The sequence below is a fragment of the Chionomys nivalis genome, chromosome 10, assembly GCF_950005125.1.
Source record: "Chionomys nivalis chromosome 10, mChiNiv1.1, whole genome shotgun sequence".
NCBI classification, from domain to species: Eukaryota; Metazoa; Chordata; class Mammalia; order Rodentia; family Cricetidae; genus Chionomys; species Chionomys nivalis.
Genome location: NC_080095.1, coordinates 48,350,657 through 48,369,672, shown reverse-complemented (window position 1 = coordinate 48,369,672; position 19,016 = coordinate 48,350,657). Strand labels below are relative to the sequence as shown.

The window sequence follows — 19,016 nt, the reverse complement described above, 5'->3', positions numbered from 1 at the left end:
TCTCTGTTGGCAGGATGTCCCACCTCAATGGCCCTGGCAGCTCACAGCCAAGGCGCTCCTTCCTCTCAAGGGTGATCAGGGCAGCGCTGCCCTTGCAGCTGCTCCTGCTCCTGCTGCTGCTCCTGGCCTGCCTGCTGCCCGCCTCTGAAGAAGACTACAGCTGCACCCAGGCCAACAACTTCGCCCGTTCCTTCTACCCCATGCTGCGGTACACCAACGGGCCGCCTCCCACCTAGAGGATTCTGCCGGCTGCAGTGCCACGCCCACTAGCCTGTTGGCCACAGGTGATCAGCTCAACCTGTGAGTGACTCAGCCTTGACGAGATGCAGGGACCTGCTGCAGAATGGACTCTAGGGGCCCACGACAACTCAGACAAGATGTCCTTCCTCTGGGCTAGAACCAAGTACACAGCAGGACCTGGCCTTCAAAGCTAGCAATGGGCTCCAAGAACTCTGGAAAGGGGGACTTCCCAAAGAGCCACGCACTTTGTAAAACACTGTATTATAGCACAGCTGTTATACGGCCCACAGACAATGATGTTCAGCACATAAATGAACTCTATCCAAGAAGCTAGTAGGTCCCTACCTTAGTAATGGTTCGGGAACTCCGATCATGGTTGGTTCAGACACATTTGAAATGTTGAGAATCAGTTTTCCTCCAGTCGGCCAGCAGTCTGCGCTCCCAGTTATAAACTAAAATGTCCTGTTCCGTACCTGGGTCAGCTCTTTTATATTGCTTTAAAAAAATTTTTTTTCAAAGAAATTTTATTGCATGGATGTGGTTATTTTAACACCGCTGAATCTGTATGAATAATGTAAACTTTGATTTAGAAAAAAAAGATTTTTAGCTTGAGTTTTGGACTAATGTACAGTAAATGCCAAGCTCCAGACTTGATAGGAATGTTTTTATAAGTTAATTTTTTAAGACTTTTTATGTTTTGAAGAGACACTTTGGGTCTGGTTGAGCTGTTTGGCCACCAGGGGTTAGAACTATTTGTGATATGTAAAACTCAGATGTTTCTCATAAAAAAAAAAAAAAAAGCCGGACTGTTGTATTGGACTCTGTCAGAGGGCAGGTAGTCACCTGATCCCACCTGCTCCCATAGACCCCACAGTCACCACATGTGGCCCAGACCTGTAGGTAGGCTGACTCTGCTCTCCTTCCCCAGGTCCCCATTAGGACTCCCCCCTCCTCTCGGCCCTTCTCTCTCCCTTTGAGGTTCACCCGATCCCGGTGGCCCTATAGCCACCACCTGTCATTAGTGCAGGCCTGGGTCGGCTGCTCACTTTCCTTCCCCTTATCCTCCATGTGGGTCATCCAAGTCACTCTGGTTGCTTCTCAGGGAGCACCCCCTCCTCTTAGCCTGTCTTCCTCCCTCCAGGGACCCTTCAGCCATCACATGAGCCCTGCCAGCTGCCCTATCCAGCCTTGAGAGCCAGGACAGTCCATACTGCCAGGAGAAACTTGTTCTAGAACCGAAACACACCAGACTGTGGCAGAGAAACAGGAGACCTGGAGAGAGGCTGTATCCCCATTTACCAAACCAGAAATCAAGATTCTCAGAGCTGCTGTGAATTAGCATCCTGAACACCTCAACCAGCAAACTCCAGATGTGCAAATCCCAACTCAGAGAACAGGAAAAATCCAAATAGCATGTCACCTCAGGAAAAAAACAATACAATTCCCATAGTAATGGCCCCTAGTGGAGATGACATAGAAGAACTTACAGAGTTCAAAAGAATGGTTGTAACTATGGTCAAACAACTCAGACGACAGAGAGGTGAATGAAATAAGGAAACTGGTCCAAGACATGAAAATAGTTTGAATTTTTAAAAAAAATTTCAAATGGAAAAAAATGTTAGAAACGAAAGACTCAGTAAACCAATTAAAAACCTCAATGGAAAGCCTCTGCAACAAAATGGATTGTGTCTAAAACAGACGGGGACGGAAGACAAAATAGAGGAACTGGATCAGTCAGTAAAGATCAAGAGAATATTTTTTAAAAATTAGTAATAACAAATGGAGCATGGGGGAAGTTTTGAAAGCCCATAACAAGACGTAATCTAATCGTAGGCCTAGAAAGAGAAGAAATCATAGGCATAGAAAATATTTTCAGTGATGTCATGGAAGAAAATCTCCCAAACTTAGAGACTTCTCTCCAGACGTGAGGTCTGAGGACACCAAATATATAACACCAGAAAAGACATTATCCCCAAGATATTATAGTTAAAATATTAAAAACACAAACTACAGAGAGGGTTTTATAGCTCCAAGGGAGGACACTTAAGTCAATTATAGAAGCAGACTGATTAGAACAACTGATTACTCAATAAAGTCAGAAGGGCCTGGAAAGCTGTGTTCCAAATCCTGAAAGAGTATAACTCTTTCACCCAGCAAAACCATCTATTAAAATTGAAGGAGAATGTGGTGTCACATGCCTTTAATCCCAGAACCACTGGGGAGGTAGAGGCAAGCGAATCCTTATGTTCTGGGCCAGCCAAGGCTATACAGTGAAACTCTCCCGCCTACATACAAAATAATCATTTGAAACAATACAGGCTATGGCCAAAACTCTTGATCATTCTCTAGAATGTCATAGGAAAACCTACTGCTGAAGATACGGCATACTTGAGTCACAAAACATGAAAAAAATCAAGCTAGCACTCACCTGGGAGCTTCCTCCCTACTGACTGTATCTTGCGGTGTTTGAAGGTGCTATGATTGCTACCAGAAAAGAAAAGGGAAAAAACCTATTGAGGCAGGGTCTCTGTGTAGCCCTGGCTGGCCTAGAACTTACTATGTAGACGAGGCCATCCTTGAACTCAGAGATCCACCTGCCTGTCTCCAGAGTGTCAGGATTAAAGGCATGTGCCACCATGCCTGGCCCAGAGTCACCAATCTTACCCAGCTGTCAGCCCTGCAAACTGTAACAGTAACCAGCCTGGCAAGACATGCCCACTGGTACAAGAATGGCGCAGATGTCATGGGATTAACCATACACCTTCTGTTTGGATTTACAGCCTGCTCTAGAAATTGAAACCCAAACCTGGTACCGTTATCAGAGTCAAGGACCTGTGTCTGGAGATCATAGGCCCTAAGGCGAGCATCTATTAATGTATTAAACTGACAACTAATGAGTTACTTGTTACAGCCATAGATCTGTCAACCTTCATGAGAGAGGCTTCTTTTTTGCAGTAAATGTTGATTCCACATGGAAAACCCCCCAGCTGATCAAGGTGCGGAGAATAGGAGACGGTGGAAGACTCAGCCCTGTGTCTATATCATACCCACCCCTCCAAAGGCTCGGGGATATTGTAGAGAGGGGTGGGGAGATTGTAAGAGCCATAAGAGGTGGATGACAAGGAAACAGTACTGTCTGGATACAGGGCCACTGCACATACGAATTCACAACAATTAGGCAACATATAGGTGGCTCAGAGACCCACAGTCTGTCTGGGATGAGGTCCTTCACATGCATGCATGCATGCGTGCGTGCGGTATGCATCTTGTTGCAGTGGTGAAATACTCATCAAAGCAAGTTAAGGAAGGCAAGTTCCTCCTAGGGAAGGCATGGCAGCAGGGGCCTGAGGAGGCAGCCGCTCACTGCCCTCCATCAGGAGGCAGACGCAAATGCTTGTGCTCTGCTGGCTCCCCTTTTCTGTCAGCCAGGGACCCCAGCCCGTGGACTCCTGCTACCCAGGTAAGGTGGGCCTTCCCTCCCAGGTGTGCCCAAAGAGATCTAGAGCTTGTCCAGTTGACATTAACCATCTCAGTATGTAAATGGTCCAGTCACTGGCCACCAATTGTGGGAGGAAACATCTAAAGGTGAAAAGAGTCACTTGGCCCAGGTTTTCCCACTCTGTTTTCTGGAATGAACTACATAGATAGCTTATCTCTACCCCAAGTTCTTTGAATTGAGGGCATTTTTGTATTTGGAGATATTAACATATACATAATGAGATATCTGGAGCTAGGACTGTAACTGGCATATGGTGAAGCCATATGTGCTGAAGGTAATTTGATATAATAGTTTTAGTGATTTTGTGCATGAAATAAAGATTCATGGTGACCATTTCTAATTTAAGCTTGTGATTTCAGAGTTAGGCAAAGCCTACTTAGCTATAAGTTTCTCGGGTGATCGCTTGCTGGTTAAAACAGAAGAATCCTGACATACCAGTTCAAGGCAGAGCTGAATATGGCTTCTCTGTAATATGTCAGTTGTGGGTTTGGGTTTTTGTTTTTTTTTTTTTGCGGGGGGGGGGGGGGGTGGTTCAGTAATCTTTTAAAAAAGTTTTTTTGAGACTTGTGCTGCTATGAGAGAATTCAAACATTCAAACTGTCCCAAAGGAATGTGAAGGTTTCAAGGAAGCCATCATGAATCAAAGAGAAAATGACCCATCTTCAAAATGAACATTGAACATTTCCCTAATACATTGAAACTGTGTCATCTTTAGACAGCATGTCTGGAACAGATGGCCAGAGATATTAGCACCTCAGCTGAAAGGGAGAGCAGGACCCTAGGGTGCTCAGAAACAACAAATGGTCTTCAGAGTACAGCTCACATTTCAACTACCCACTTGTCCCAGAGTCGAGTCAAAAACAGCCCAGTGCTGGGAAGTCTCAAGCAGGGCTAACCTGTGTCCCTTCCAGACCCAAGTGAGATGCAAATCAGGTAGAAATGACCTAGAGAGTTGCATCCTCCTCCCACTGAACCAAACACAGTAGAATGAGCAGACCCTAGAAGCAGGTGGGAGAACTGGGGCACCCCATAACTAATGAACTGGGGGCAGTGGTACCTGTCTGAGATCCCCACAGGCTGTCGCAGAAGGATTAAGAATTCAAGGCTAACTAGCAGCCATTAGAACATATACTTAATCTAAGTACACACAGAACTTTGCACACAAGGCCGCTTGACCACCTGAGTTCAAACTGATCCCTTCCTTGGGTATCCAAATACAACCAAGAACTTCACTGTGTACCAAGGAGACAATAGCTTGGAACTCATTCTGATTTTGTTTTTCTTGTCTGGCAGATGCTTGAAGAAACAAAATTTTACTGGCAGTTTTTCAAGGCTGCCTTTGCCTCCCACTTCCTGCCCTCCAACACCTGACCTTTGTCTGCGGGGGGAGGCTTTCTGCACCGAGGCTCTTGGCTATAGCACTGAACTGCTACTAATCTCCAGCTGTCTCAGAACATCCCTCCACACATCTGTGTGCTCCCTACGCCTGTGTCCCAGTGTGTGTGTGACAGCTGCTACAGTCGGCGTTAGCAACAGCACACGATACCAAAATTAAGACACATTCAAGTTCTCTCGTTAGGTGTAATCTTCCTAATGAATGACTCAGTAAACACAGGGTGTACTGACCAAAGCAGCCCTATTTTCAAAGGAAAGTATATTGAATACTGTATCACCGGGTTTTACTTTTTAAAACACCCAATCGACATGATCATTTAATTGCTTACTTCCAAAGCAGAGCCGTTACACATTTTGTGAATTTGCCATGTTCCTAAAAATGTGTCTGAAAACTCCAGTTTCTAAAACGTGAGCTCCAGTTGCCATTTCAGAAGGGCTTTCTCCTTAGCTCCCATTACATCCCATTTGAACAAGAGCTAATGAGTTTACTACATTTCTACTTCACACAACCCCGTTCTGGTAGGAAAATATTTTAAGCTGGATGGTGGTGGCACACGCCTTTAATCCCAGCACTTGGGAGACAGAGGCAGGCAGATCTCTGTGAGTTTGAGGACAGCCTGGCCTACAGAGTAAGTTCCAGGACAACCAGGACTACACACAGAGTAACCCTGTCTCAAAAAAAAGAATAAAAAGAAAATATTGAAACATATAGGTTAGAGAAGTTTTTCTTCTTGCCACAATTACCACTAAATATTTTTCTTTTTGAAGGAGTTAAAAAAAAAAGATGTGTTCAAGTTCTTTGCTTATCCACTCCACACTATATAGCAGAGAGAGAGAGAGAGAGAGAGAGAGAGAGAGAGAGAGAGAGAGAGAGAATCCCTTCCAGAGGCTATGCATCATACGCATCTACAGCCTGTACCATCCTTGCCTCCCATGGGTAGATGATGTTGCCCCCTCTGCTGTGCATTCACAAGGCCTAAAAGAAGTAGTGCACTATGACTCACGATGGATAAACTCTCATTCTTGCAAATATGGGGCCTTTCACACACATACACGCACACACGAGAGGTGGGGAGAAAAAGGGAGAGAGAGAGGAAAAAAAATAGCTTCAAGGAAACCCAGGTATAAAGAGATTTAAATATTAATCCATGACAGGTGCACACTCAACAGGCCAAATAAGCAGGCTCTACAAATGTAAACCAAGAAGGACAAATCTACACAGGGATAGCAAGAGGACCTGGGAGGAGGAAGGCGCTCACATCTGAGCTCGACCATTATCCCTCCAGTCTTCAATAGAATTACATGTTACAATGTTATCACTTACATGTCGTCAGTCCTCACAAGCCTGTGAGGTAGGAATGTGAAACGAGTTGATTGTCAATCAAGGGGTCCAGAAGACACCATTCAAAGGCTGATTTTACAGCCACACGGTTAATTCTACAGTCCATGTCTTATAGAACAGTGGTTCTCAACCTGTGGGTCATGGCCCCTCTGGGGGTTGCATACCAGATATTTACATTATAATTCATAACAGTAGCAAAATTACAGTATGGAGTAACAATGAAAATAATATTATGGCTGGGGGTCAGCACAACATGAGGAACTGTATTAAAGGGTCCCAGAGCTAGGAAGAATGACCGAGGGTCACATCTCTTCCCATCTAATGCCAACCCTTCCAAGTCAGGCTTTCACCATTCATCCCAGAAGCTTTAAGATGCTTTCCAAGTGGGTAGAGGAGATGGAAGAGTGAGAGAAGGACCACATCTAGAACCTTCTAAGGTTATACAAAAGTTAGAACTCTGCATTCAGAGGTACCCCCGGTACAAGAACACTGCAGTCCACCCACCCAGACCCCTGGGAAGTGGAATGTGGGGGAAGGGTACATGACCAAGAGGAGCCGTGAGGGTGCACGGGTCTACCTTTGACCATCTCTGCAGACTGTCCACCACAGGCCCGGCCATCACTGAGACTGCGGGTTCTGGGGACCCTCTTTGTTCTTACTGTCCTCTGCTGAGCTGCAGTCAGACCCCGAGACCGAGGACTTGTACCCTCGAAGCGTGTGAGCGTTCAGCATCTCCAGCAGCAGGTCATACACTGGGACCACATTCTTGCACTTCATGCTGAGCAGGTGTTCCATGCCCTTGTTACTATGAGGGAGAGAGGCACTGAGAATCCTTCCCTCCGGAGAGCCATGGGGATGTTGAGACAGTCCCCCAAGTCTCCTGCACAAAGCCAGCCCATCCCCCCACTATATATCCTTCTACTATATCCACTGCAAACTTGCCTGCATTCTCCCAAAGCTCTGAGCACATGCCCGGCCCACAGCCCTCCTCCCCAAGAGCTTCCCGCGGTTTGTACCTGATGTGTCTGACATGAGAGAGAAGCATCAGGAGGTTGGCCAGGCGAACCGACTGCTGCTGGGAGGAAATGCCACTCTTAGCAATCACCCAGACAAGGGCATCTGTCACTGCGTTCAGTAGATGTGTCAGCTTCCGGCTGCTCTCCGCCTCCTGGCTTGCTGTAGTTAAGGGGTACATGCCTGGACAAAGAAAGAGCCCCAAAGTCAGAGAAAGGGAAGCCGAGGTCATGTGCTCAACTGTTAAGTATGCCTGGTTCCCCAGGGAGGCGGCAATGTGGGCCAGAGATGCTCTGACTTGCACAGGCTCATGCATGGCACACCCTATGTCCCCCGAGGTTCTTCTCCTGAGAGCAAAACCTTATCACTGTGCTGTAGGGAATCCTGGCTGGATACAGGGCAGATGAGGTGAGCTCTGTGGCCTCACCAAAACAGTAGGCACTTCAAGTAATTGTGTGGCGCACCTGCAGCAAATGGCTACATGAAGACGGTCAGGGGTCAGGTGAGATTAATATAATTATATAGTTTATCGCACGCCTTTAATCACAGCTCTCAGGAGGCAGAGACAGGCAGATCTTTGTGAGTTAGAGGCCAGCCTGGTTACAGAGCTAGTTCCAGGACAGCGAGGGCTATTACAAGAGAAACCCTGCATTGTGTAAAAAGAAAAAAATTAATATAAGCTAATTCTTTACTTCCTTTGAGAATGGTGGTTTACAATAACTAGGTGCAGTCTCAAGAAACCAAGGGCTGGGTGGTGGTGGCACATGCCTTTAATCTCAGCAGTTTGAGGCTAGCTTGGTTTACAGAGTAAGTTTTAGGACAGCCAGGGCAACACAGGGAAACCCTGTCTTGAAAAACCAAAAGAAAAGAAACCAAGGGCAACCAAGCATGGTGGCACACACCATTAATTGTATCCCTCGTGGTTGGTCTTCAGTTGCTGTGATAAACCACTGACCAAAACCAGCTTAGGGGAGTAAAGGGTATACCTCACCTTAGAGGTTACAGTCCGTGACCAAGGAAAGTATGGGCAGGAAAATGGAGGCAGGAGCTGAAGCAGAAGCCACGGAGAAGTGCCGCCTGATTCTTACACAGCTCACGCAGCTCAGGACCACCTGCCTAGGGGTGGCACCACCCACAGTGGGCTGGGTCTTCCCACATCAATCATTAATCAAAACAACGCCCCACACTTGTCAACAGGTCAGTCTGATGGCGTCAGTTCTCAGTTGAGACTCCTTCTTCCCAGGTGACTCTCACTGGTATAACTTAAGAGGCAGAGGCAAGCAGATCTCAGCAAGTTCCAAGCCAACCACAACAGCGTGGTGAGATTCTGAGGCCGGAGTTCCGTGCACCTGCTTGCCTAGCCCCGATAAGGCTCCGAGTCTGAGCTCTAATGCCTCAACAAATAAATTAACCCTCCAGTGGCCCTGGAGCTGCTGCACGGAAGCCCCTGTTCACTCCCTCCACACCTCAGGCCCTCACCTCTATCTGCCCCAACCCCCCAGACCACTCATTCATTCTCCTTGGCAGCCACCCCTCCTCCCCTCATCAAGGCCAACACAGCCCTTTGAGGGCACAGACCCTGCACACCTGTCACCCTGCCCCCATCACCTCCTACATTGCCTGACACAGAGGACACGTTTATGTATAAAGAGAACTATACGTGATTCACATAGGCTCACATTTTTGTATATTCTTAAGACAGTCACATGACTGTAACGGAAATAGTTATGTCTATTTTAAGTACATACAGAGAAGAGCATGATTTAAAATGTAGAGGATTTTGAGCTGCACATGGTGATTGCACACCTTTGATCCCAGCACTCAGGAGGCAGAGGCAGGTGGAATTCGGAGTTGGAGGCTAGCCTAGACTACACAGCAAGTTTCAGGATATCCAGGGATACACAGAGATCCTATACATTATGCTGATGAGATAAGCCAGTCACAAAAGATCACACTTGTTCGGCACAGGGTAGGGCCCATGAGGTTGGCTTCAAATTTCCTACAGAACTTCCAAGAAGACCTAATACCTATACTCCTTAATGTATTTCACAATATAGAAACAGAAGAGTCTTTGCCAAATTCCTTTTATGAAACTACAGTTACTCTGATACCAAAACCACACAAAGACTCAACCAAGAAAGAGAATTACAGGCCAATCTCACTCATGTACATCGATGTGAAAATCCTCAATACTGGCAAACTGAATCCAAGAACACATTAGAAAAATTATCCATTATGATCAAGTAGGCTTCATCCCAGGGATGCAGGGCTGGTTCAACATACAAAAATCTATCAATGTAATCCATCATACAAATAAACTGAAAGAAAAAAACCATATGATCATTTCATTAGATGCTGAAAAAGCATTTGACAAAATTCAACATCTCTTTATGATAAAGGTCTTGGAGAGATTAGGGATACAAGGGTCATACCTAAATATAATAAAAGCTATTTACAGCAAGCCGACAGCTAACATCAAATTAAACGGAGAGAAACTCAAAGCCATCCCATAAAATCAGGAACAAGATAAGGTTGTCCACTCTCTCCATACCTCTTCAATATAGTGCTTGAAGTTCTAGCGATAGCAATAAGACAACATAAGGGGATCAAGGGAATTCAAATTGGAAAGGAAGAAGTTAAACTTTCGTTATTTGCAGATGATATGATAGTGTACATAAGCGACCCCAAAAACTCCAGCAAAGAACTCCTACAGCTGATAAACACCTTTAGTAATGTGGCAGGATACAAGATCAACTCCAAAAAATCAGTTGCCCTCCTATACACTAAGGATAAGGAAGCAGAGAGGGAAATCAGAGAAGCATCACCTTTCACGATAGCCACAAATAGCATAAAATATCTTGGGGTAAATCTAACCAAGGAAGTGAAGGATCTATTTGACAAGAACTTTTAAGTCTTTGAAAAAAGAAATTGAGGAGGATACCAGAAAATGGGAGGATCTCCCTTGCTCTTGGATTGGGAGGATCAACACAGTAAAAATGGCAATTCTACCAAGGGCAATTTATAGATTCGATGCAATTCCCATCAAGGTCCCATCAAAATTCTTCACAGATCTTGAGAGAACAATAAACAACTTTATATGGAAAAACAAAAAACCCAGAATAGCCAAAACAATCTTATACAATAAAGGAACTTCGGGAGGCATTTACCATCCCTGACTTCAAACTCTATTACAGAGCTACAGTATTGAAAATAGCTTGGTATTGGCATAAAAACAGAGAAGTCGACCAATGAAATCGAATAGAAGACCCAGATTTTAACCCTCAATCCTATGAACACCTGATTTTCGATAAAGGAGCTAAAAGTTACAATGGAAGAAAGAAAGCATCTTCAACAAATGGTGCTGGCATAACTGGATGTCAACCTATAGAAAAATGAAAATAGATCCATATCTATCACCATGCACAAAACTCAAGTCCAAAAGGATCAAAGACCTCAATATTAATCTGAACACACTGAGCCTGATAGAAGAGAAAGTGGGAAGTACTCTACAACATATGGGCACAGGAGATCACTTCCTATGTATAACACCAGCAGCACAGACATTAAGGGCAATATTGAATAAATGGGACCTCCTGAAACTGAGAAGCTTCTGTAAAGCAAAGGACACTGTCACTAAGACAAAAAGGCAACCCACTGACTGGGAGAAGATCTTCACCAACCCCACAACAGACAAAGGTCTGATCTCCAAAATATATAAAGAACTCAAGAAACTAGACTTTAAAAGGATAATTAACCCAATTAAAAAATGGGGCACTGAACAGAGAATTCTCAACAGAAGAAATTCAAATGGCCAAAAGACACTTAAGATCGTGCTCAACCTCTTTAGGAATCAGGAAAATGCAAATTAAAACAACTTTGAGATACCATCTTACACCTGTCAGAATGGCTAAAATCAAAAACACCAATGATAGCCTTTGCTGGGGAGGTTGTGGAGTAAGGGGTACACTTATCCATTGCTGGTAGGAATGCAAACTTGTGCAACCACTTTGGAAATCAGTGTGGTGGTTTCTCAGGAAATTTGGGATCAACCTACCCCAAGACCCAGTAATACCAGTCATGGGAATATACCCAAGAGATGCCCTATCATATGACAAAAGCATTTGTTCAACTATGTTCATAGCAGCATTATTTGTAATAGCCAGAACCTGGAAACAACCTAGATGCCCTTCAATGGAAGAATGGATGAAGAAAGTGTGGAATATATACATATTAGAGTACTACTCAGCGGTAAAAAACAATGACATCTTGAATTTTGCATGCAAATGGACAGAAATAGAAAACACTATCCTGAGTGAGAACCTTCATCTGGCGATGGATGGAGATAGAGACAGAGACCCACATTGGAGCACCGGACTGAGCTCCTAAGGTTCAAATGAGGAGCAGAAGGAGGGAGAACATGAGCAAGGAAGTCAGGACCGCGAGGGGTGCACCCCCCCCACTGTGACAGTGGGGCTGATCTATTGGGAGCTCACCAAGGTCAGCTGGACTGGGACTGAATAAGCATGGGATAAAACCGGACTCTCTGAACATGGCGGACAATGAGGGCTGCTGAGAAGCAAAGGACAATGGCACTGGGTTTTGATCCTACTGCATGAACTGGCTTTGTGGGAGCCTAGCCTGTTTAGATGCTCACCTTCCTGGACCTGGATGGAGCCAGGAGGACCTTGGACTTCCCACAGGGCAGGGAATCCGGACTGCTCTTCAGACTGGAGAGGGAGGGGGAATGGAGTGGTGGGGAGGGGGAGAAGAGGGGGAGGACGGGGAGAGGAGTGAGAGGAGGGGAAGGGAAATGGGAGGCGGGGAGGAGGCGGAAATTTTTCCAATAAAAAAATAAATAAAATGTAAAATAAAAAAAAAGAACAGCTGGGCGGTGGTGGCGCACGCCTTTAATCCCAGCACTTGGGAGGCAGAGGCAGGCGGATCTCTGTGAGTTTGAGACCAGCCTGGTCTACAAGAGCTAGTTCCAGGACAGGCTCCAAAACCAGAGAAACCCTGTCTCGAAAAAAACCAAAAAAAGAACAAATTTCCTACAGAGCTGAAAATGATCTTGAGTTTCTGATCCTCTTGCTACCTCCTCTGGGTGCCTCGAGATGGCAGGCATACACATCAATTATTGAGCTACTGCCCCAACTTAGAGCCCCTTTTCTCATTCCACTATTTAAAACTGGATCTAGAACACACACGTCCATACAGACAAAACAGACTGACGGCTACCCTGCAGTGAAGGAAGGGTGGCTGTGATGGTTAACTATCGCCTTGACTGCATGAAGGAACCTAGAGCACTTAACCAGGAAGAATTAACTGAGCAGGAAGACATGCCCGGCGGGTGGGCAGCACCATGGCATGGACTGCAGTCCCACCAGCTGATCATCAGAGTTCCCCATCTGCCTCCTGGACCACGAGTGTGTAAGCACACATATGGAGTCTGGAGCCCATTGTGATCAATTCGTTTGGGAAGAGGAGGCACCACATTTAAGCAGGCACCTGCCATGTCAAGCTTTTAGAAGGAGAAGTGTATATATGAAAAGTCTTAAACTTAAAACCATCCCAGGACACCTGTTTAACGTACCCGTCCCTCTAGTTGGAAATACCACACCCATACTTTGGGCATCCATATCCCTGCTCATTGACATAGCGCAAGGGGACACACTAACTGCAAATGGCAGACCTTTGACAGGGGCAAGAGACAAGACAGAAGCCCTGCCAACCAGATACACAGGAAGCAAAAAGAAAAATGAACACCCTCCACCCCTAAAGATAGAAACTCTATGATTTATTGTAAAACAAAACTAAATTGCTTTTCATAAGGCTAAATAGATCTAGTAAAGAAGGGAGGGAGGGAGAGGGTTTTGGCGCAATATCCCATACATCCCAAAGAAAGCAACTCAAGGACTCCCAAATCCCCACCATTTCCTGGAAACATCTGTGTGCTCCTCCCTCTGGCCCACCAGACATTCTGGAAGCACGAATGCCAAGAATTGTGGAATCCTACGTGCTCTAAGGTGAAGACCCAGGCTTTGCTCAGTAGGAGGAGTGTTTTACTTAAAAATCTGAGAAAATAATCATGGAAAAATTGTTTTCTGGCTTTGAAGGGTGAAAGGGAACATGCGTGCTGTTCTAAAGCAAAATAGAGCGGTGGCCTGGGTTTAACCTGCTAAGTATTTCAATTAATAAAATGTTTGGTTCTTTCAAAATCTTAAAATTGTTTAAATAGATTTGTTTCTAATTTATTTGTATGACACACTGTCTGTGTAATGCAGGCTGGCCTCAAACTTGCTATGTAGCTGAAGAGAGGAGAACCTCCTGATCCTCCTGCAGTCACCTCCCCAAGTACTGGGATTACAGGCAAGCACCTCCATGCCCAGTTCTCTGTCCCTAATTTAGGTTATTTGATTGATTGATTGTGGTTATTTTAAAAAGACCAATGGTAATTAACTTCGAGTTTATTCTACTCTGACTCCTAGATTAGATCGCAATTCTAAGGGAAGGGGGCTATAGTTTCAGAGATTCAGGTGACAAGGTTTTCACCTTGTTTGTCATGTGTTGTTAGTCTCTCTCTCTTTCTCTTTCTCTCTCTCTCTCTCTCATTTATTTATTTTGGTTTTTTGAGACAGAGGGTTTCTCTGTGTAACTTTGGAGCCTGTCCTGGGACTGACTCTGTAGACCAGGCTGCCCCTGAACTCAGAGATCCACCTGCCTCTGCCTCCCTAGTGCTGGGATTAAAGGCATTGCACTGCCACCACCATCCGGCTGCAGCAAGTTCTCTTATTGGTTGACCCAACTTATCAGCCCCTATTTCTCTGTCTCTTGACTGGGATCTGAAAAGAGAAATATTTACCTTTGTTCCTGTGTATATAAAGTCATGCTCTCCCCTCCCCCCAGCAGCTTTTTACCATTTTTCTGCTCTGGGTGTGGTGGTAGATGTCTGAATATTCCCAGTTACTCCCAACAACGGCACAGGCAGATGACTTGGGCATCTGGGCAATAAAGCCAGGCAGAAGACAACCTGGGCATGGTGGCACCCTGTTCAGGAAGCTGAGGCAGGAGAATCATGAGCTTGAGGACTGCTTGAACTACATAGCAACCCGGTTTCAAAAAACAAAAGAACAAAGAGTGGTTTGTCTCCTTCCTGCTGGCTTTGAGCACTTTGATAACGACCCATCTTGCTGTGGCTTCCCACACGCTTCTGGTGCAGGGGCTTAAGAGAGCATCGTAGAAGCCATGTTTACAGTTTTCAGGACGTCTAGAGCATTCTCAACCATGTCTCAACTGCTGTGTCCCCATGTCTGCTGACTTCCCTTCTGTGGCAGCTTCCCTTCTCCAAGTCCGTCTGGGGCCCATTCAGACTTTCTGTGCCCTGCCTTGCCTTTTCACACTTCCCATAGGAAATCCAGGCACTGTTTTCATGTATCCGGAGAGTCACTTTCATGCATTCCTGAGTGGCTTTTCTCCTGTTGGAGACCATATTTTCTTCTTTGCATGCTTCCTAATTTTCAGTGAGTTATTTTGAGTATTGTAAATTTACCTTTGGGTTCTGGCTAGCATTATATTCTTTGTGTTATCATTGCCTCCCCCCCCGTTTGTGAGTATTCTCATAGGTGGGGGTGGAGTGGTGGGGGTAGAGGGGATGAGGGGGTGGTCAAAGTCATGGTCTCTTATGGTCTCACATACTAGGTGAGCAATCTTCCAACTGAGCTATATCCCCAGACCCCTGGCTTCTCTGTAGTACTGAAGACTGACTTAAACACTTTGCCCATAAGCAGGTGAGAATGCCTTCAACTATTCTTAAGCTTTGTGCTAGATTGTAGCTAAATTATTTCACAATATTTTGACAATCTGGGCTTGCTTTTATGTTTTATTTGGTAGCCTGTACCCTGGGGCTAACTTTACCCCGTGACTATGGCGACAGCCTCCTCAGTGTTTTCTTATCCCAATGTCCAGAATGTTACAAGTTTTCCCAAGCGACTAGAGAGAATGTGAGCCGCTCCTCAGCCAGTGAGAACTTCAGAGACCATTTCCCCTTGCGCTGCGCTGCACTTCAAAACATCAGCAGGTTAGCTAGCACTCAGCCAAAGCCTTAAAGAGCGCCACCTGCAGACGGAAGATGCTGCCTGCAGCCCTGTTCCTCTCACGCCGCCACCCCCACCCTCCCCCCACCCCCGCCCCTGCAAGGAACCCTAGGCTGTTCAGGTTGTTTCAGTTGAGGACACTAACTGATGTTCACCAACTTAGTCCTTGCTTCGGTTTTTGTTTTTATTTTTATTGTTTTTTGATTTTTGGAGACAGGGTTTCTCAGTAGCTTTTTGGTTCCTGTCCAGGAACTAGCTCTTGTAGATCAGGCTGGCCTCGAACTCACAGAGATCCGCCTGTCTCTGCCTCCTGAGTGCTGGGGTTAAAGGTGTGCACCACCACCGCCCGGCTTGTTTTTATTTTTTTTGTTGTTGTTGTTTTTATTTTTAAATTAATTGCTGCAAATAACCAGAAAAAGAGGTGCTCTTGAAAACCCTTCAAAGCTAGCCACCTCTTCCAAAAGTAGAACATTTCCATAAGAAAAAGCAAAAAAAGGGGGAAAAAAAAGAAAAAAGAAACCAAATTCCAATTTCCCACAGCAATGTCGAACAGAATAAATTTGCTGTGACTACCAAGTAAGCAATAAGGTTCAGTAAAGATTTTCAAAAATTTTGGATTTACCTTAAATTTTAATGATTTTTCTGCCCAAAGTGACAATTACATCCCACAACCCTCCTCACCTCCTACAAGGGCAGCTTTATCAGATGCAGCAGGAAGAAGGCCAGAGCTGCCTTGCCCATCTACACAATCTGACATCTAGAAGACGCCAAGCCAAACAGCAGGCTCCTTACCATAACCTGTCCTAATAACAAACAAATCGCTTTCTCAGGAGCACATAGGAGCTCTGAAAGGGTTCTAAATCCTTCGGACTCCTTCTTCAGCCCTCCCCACCCTTCCCCTTCAAGGCCTAGCCCACTCTCCGCTCTAGATTCTAGAACCCACCACTGACGGAGTGCTGTGCTCTCCCTGAGCTACTGTCTGAATGTTCTCTCCCAGTCCACAGAGAGGACGCAATGAAGTGCCAGCCCTTGAGAGCTCTGACAGCCACAGACAAATTTAAAAATCATTCAAATGTGTTAATTGCATAAACCAGGACTCATATTTTGCACTTTTCATCGTAATTTTCTGTTATTATGACGAGCTGGGGCCAAGGGGAGCTGAGAGTGATGGCAAGCACACTCAACTTACCTAGCGTGGGCCAAGCTCTGGGTTTGATCATCAGTTTCAAAAGCCTGTTTTAAAAAGCCCTACACGTTCACATCTTGTCGTTATTCTCTAAATACAGCCTAACCACCATGTACATACGTGTGCATTGGGTCAGGTGCTGTAAGTATCCCAGGGACTATGTCAAGTATGAGAAGCTACACACAGGGTGTGGATAGATACCACTCCATTTAATATAAGAGATGATGGCACCCACTGATTTTGCTATTAGAGTCGATAACCAATAGATACTGGAGAGGGGGAGAGAGAAGGAACTGGAAGGACTATTTCTTCCTAGGTCTTGGAGAGAGGCGGATCCTGCTGATTATTCTTATCTTTTTTGTATGGCTTTCTTCCATCTAAATGTTGTCCCTGATCACCAGATATTGTTTATATAAGAAAAAACTAGGAGAGCCAAAACATCCACTCAGCTCAGACACTGTCCTCATCCCCCATCTCTGAAGTCAAGTCCCTCCCCTTTTCCCTCCCACACGGTCTTTGGGCTCACTTTATCTAAGGACACCCTTGCCTCTGTCTCTCTCCATTTTAGTCATTCCTCCCTATGGGGAATGGGTATGACCTTCCCATAATACACTTCTGCACACAGACACTCTTCCAGAGTTGCCTGTGACCACTTGACCCCAGTGTCCTTCTGCGGTCTCTGCCGCTTCTCCGCACCTCCACTCTACAGATCTGTGCACCTCAGTCTAGCACCAATTTCATAATTTGCTTTCTGTCTCGCCCAAAACCAAGCTATTCGACCATAACCTAGATGTTGGTACTGAACAAATGAATGGTTTATAAAAGTAGAAGCTGAAACATTAAATACAGATGATATGTGTTAGCCACGTGAGATACCTGTGTCTGGCTAAAGAAAGACTGGAGGGTAAATACTTTTAAATTATTCTTTTTGTTTGTTTGTTTTTCAAGACAGGGTTTCTTTGAGTAGTCCTGGCTGCTCTGGAACTTATTCTGTAGACCCGGCTGTCCTCAAACTCAGAGACCGCCTGCCTCTCTCTGCCTCCCCAGCGCTGGGATTAAAAGCATACACCACCACATCCAGCTTCTGATCCATTGCCAGTAGCTCATCCAATAAATAATTTATATACAGGTTAGCAAACATTAACTACGGTTAAATCCAGGTAAAACGGAGAAGTCAGAAGTGAGGCCGTTCTCCACTTTCTAAATCAAACAGAAGTTCGGCGCTCTTGACCGCCACACCGGCTGGACAGTCTTTGTCCCCCTAGCCGTACACGGCGCAGGCGCGGTTACTCACTCGAGTTGAGGAGGATCATGGCCTTCACGCACAGATATTCTTTGTGCTGGAGTTTCAACTCACGGAACCTCGATGTCGTCGCCAGGAGCATGTCAAAGATTTCCAGAATCCCTTCTACGCACTTCCCCTCATCCCTGCAAGAGTTCATTTGGGGATTGAAGGAACACACAGCATTAGAGGGCCATCAAGAGATGACACCTTAGGCGTCATCCTGCAAATCCCCTGACCGTACTGAGGTATTAGGAAAAGCACACTTAACAAGGGGAATTCACTAGGACCGAGTCCATATAGGAAAACAAGGGATGCATGGGTGTAGGCTCAATGGTGGGATCCTTGCCTAGCTCTCAGGAGGCTGTGGGGTAAATTCTTAGCATTGAAGAGGGGAACACACAGTGCACTTCCTAAAAATTCTTAAACAGTTTTTTTCAGGCCAAAGTGTGCACCAGGGCTGCCTGCTTCCTTCCACTTCATTGCAGAAGGACTTCTTGGAGACACCATCACGCCTATGGCTTATAAACAAACCATGATAGCCAACCAGCCTTGCTGGAAGTGACTCGGCGTATTAAAAGGGAGATCCCACACTCTCCTCAGGAAGTACCGGTGAGGGGGTCTGTTAGAGCCAGACATTTCAAGAAAAACAGGCTTTCATGTCTTCACACATAGAGGACTGAACTTAGTCGCTGGTCTAGAAGCCAAGAGACATGGAAGCTGCATTTGAAGAAAGCAAGTGTGACACAGAAATTACAGTTGAAGGTGGCTTAGTCAGGGAGGAAACAGACACGGGGGCAGATGATGCTTTCTTACTTTGACTGCCTGAAGTGGGCTTTTTGTTTATTTAGGTTTGGGGTTTTTTGTTTTATTGAGATAGGGTCTTACCATGTAGCCTAGGCTGCCCAGCTCCTGGTCTCCCTACCTTCACCTCTGAAATGCTGAAATGCTGAAATGTGGGCCATGAC

General features: G+C 45.5%; 2 protein-coding genes across 5 annotated transcripts in view; one reads left to right on the top strand and one right to left on the bottom strand.

Annotated features, from left to right (window-relative positions):
* Syne2 (spectrin repeat containing nuclear envelope protein 2) overlaps positions 1-1,983 on the top strand; it is a 300,335-nt gene extending 298,352 nt beyond the window's left edge. For all 3 annotated transcript variants that reach the window (XM_057782661.1, XM_057782663.1, XM_057782662.1), the window contains one exon: positions 14-1,983. In XM_057782661.1, coding sequence (XP_057638644.1) covers positions 14-236 — 223 coding nt within the window. In that variant the 3' untranslated portion in view covers positions 237-1,983. The remainder of the gene's footprint in view (positions 1-13) is intronic.
* Positions 1,984-6,462: 4,479 nt separating this feature from the next.
* Positions 6,463-19,016, bottom strand: part of Esr2 (estrogen receptor 2) — a 51,433-nt gene continuing 38,879 nt past the window's right edge. For both annotated transcript variants that reach the window (XM_057782717.1, XM_057782718.1), the window contains 3 exons: positions 18,061-18,194; positions 7,493-7,673; positions 6,463-7,281 (listed from right to left, as the gene is read on the bottom strand). In XM_057782717.1, the coding sequence (XP_057638700.1) occupies positions 7,095-7,281; positions 7,493-7,673; positions 18,061-18,194 (502 nt within the window). In that variant the 3' untranslated portion in view covers positions 6,463-7,094. The remainder of the gene's footprint in view (positions 7,282-7,492; positions 7,674-18,060; positions 18,195-19,016) is intronic.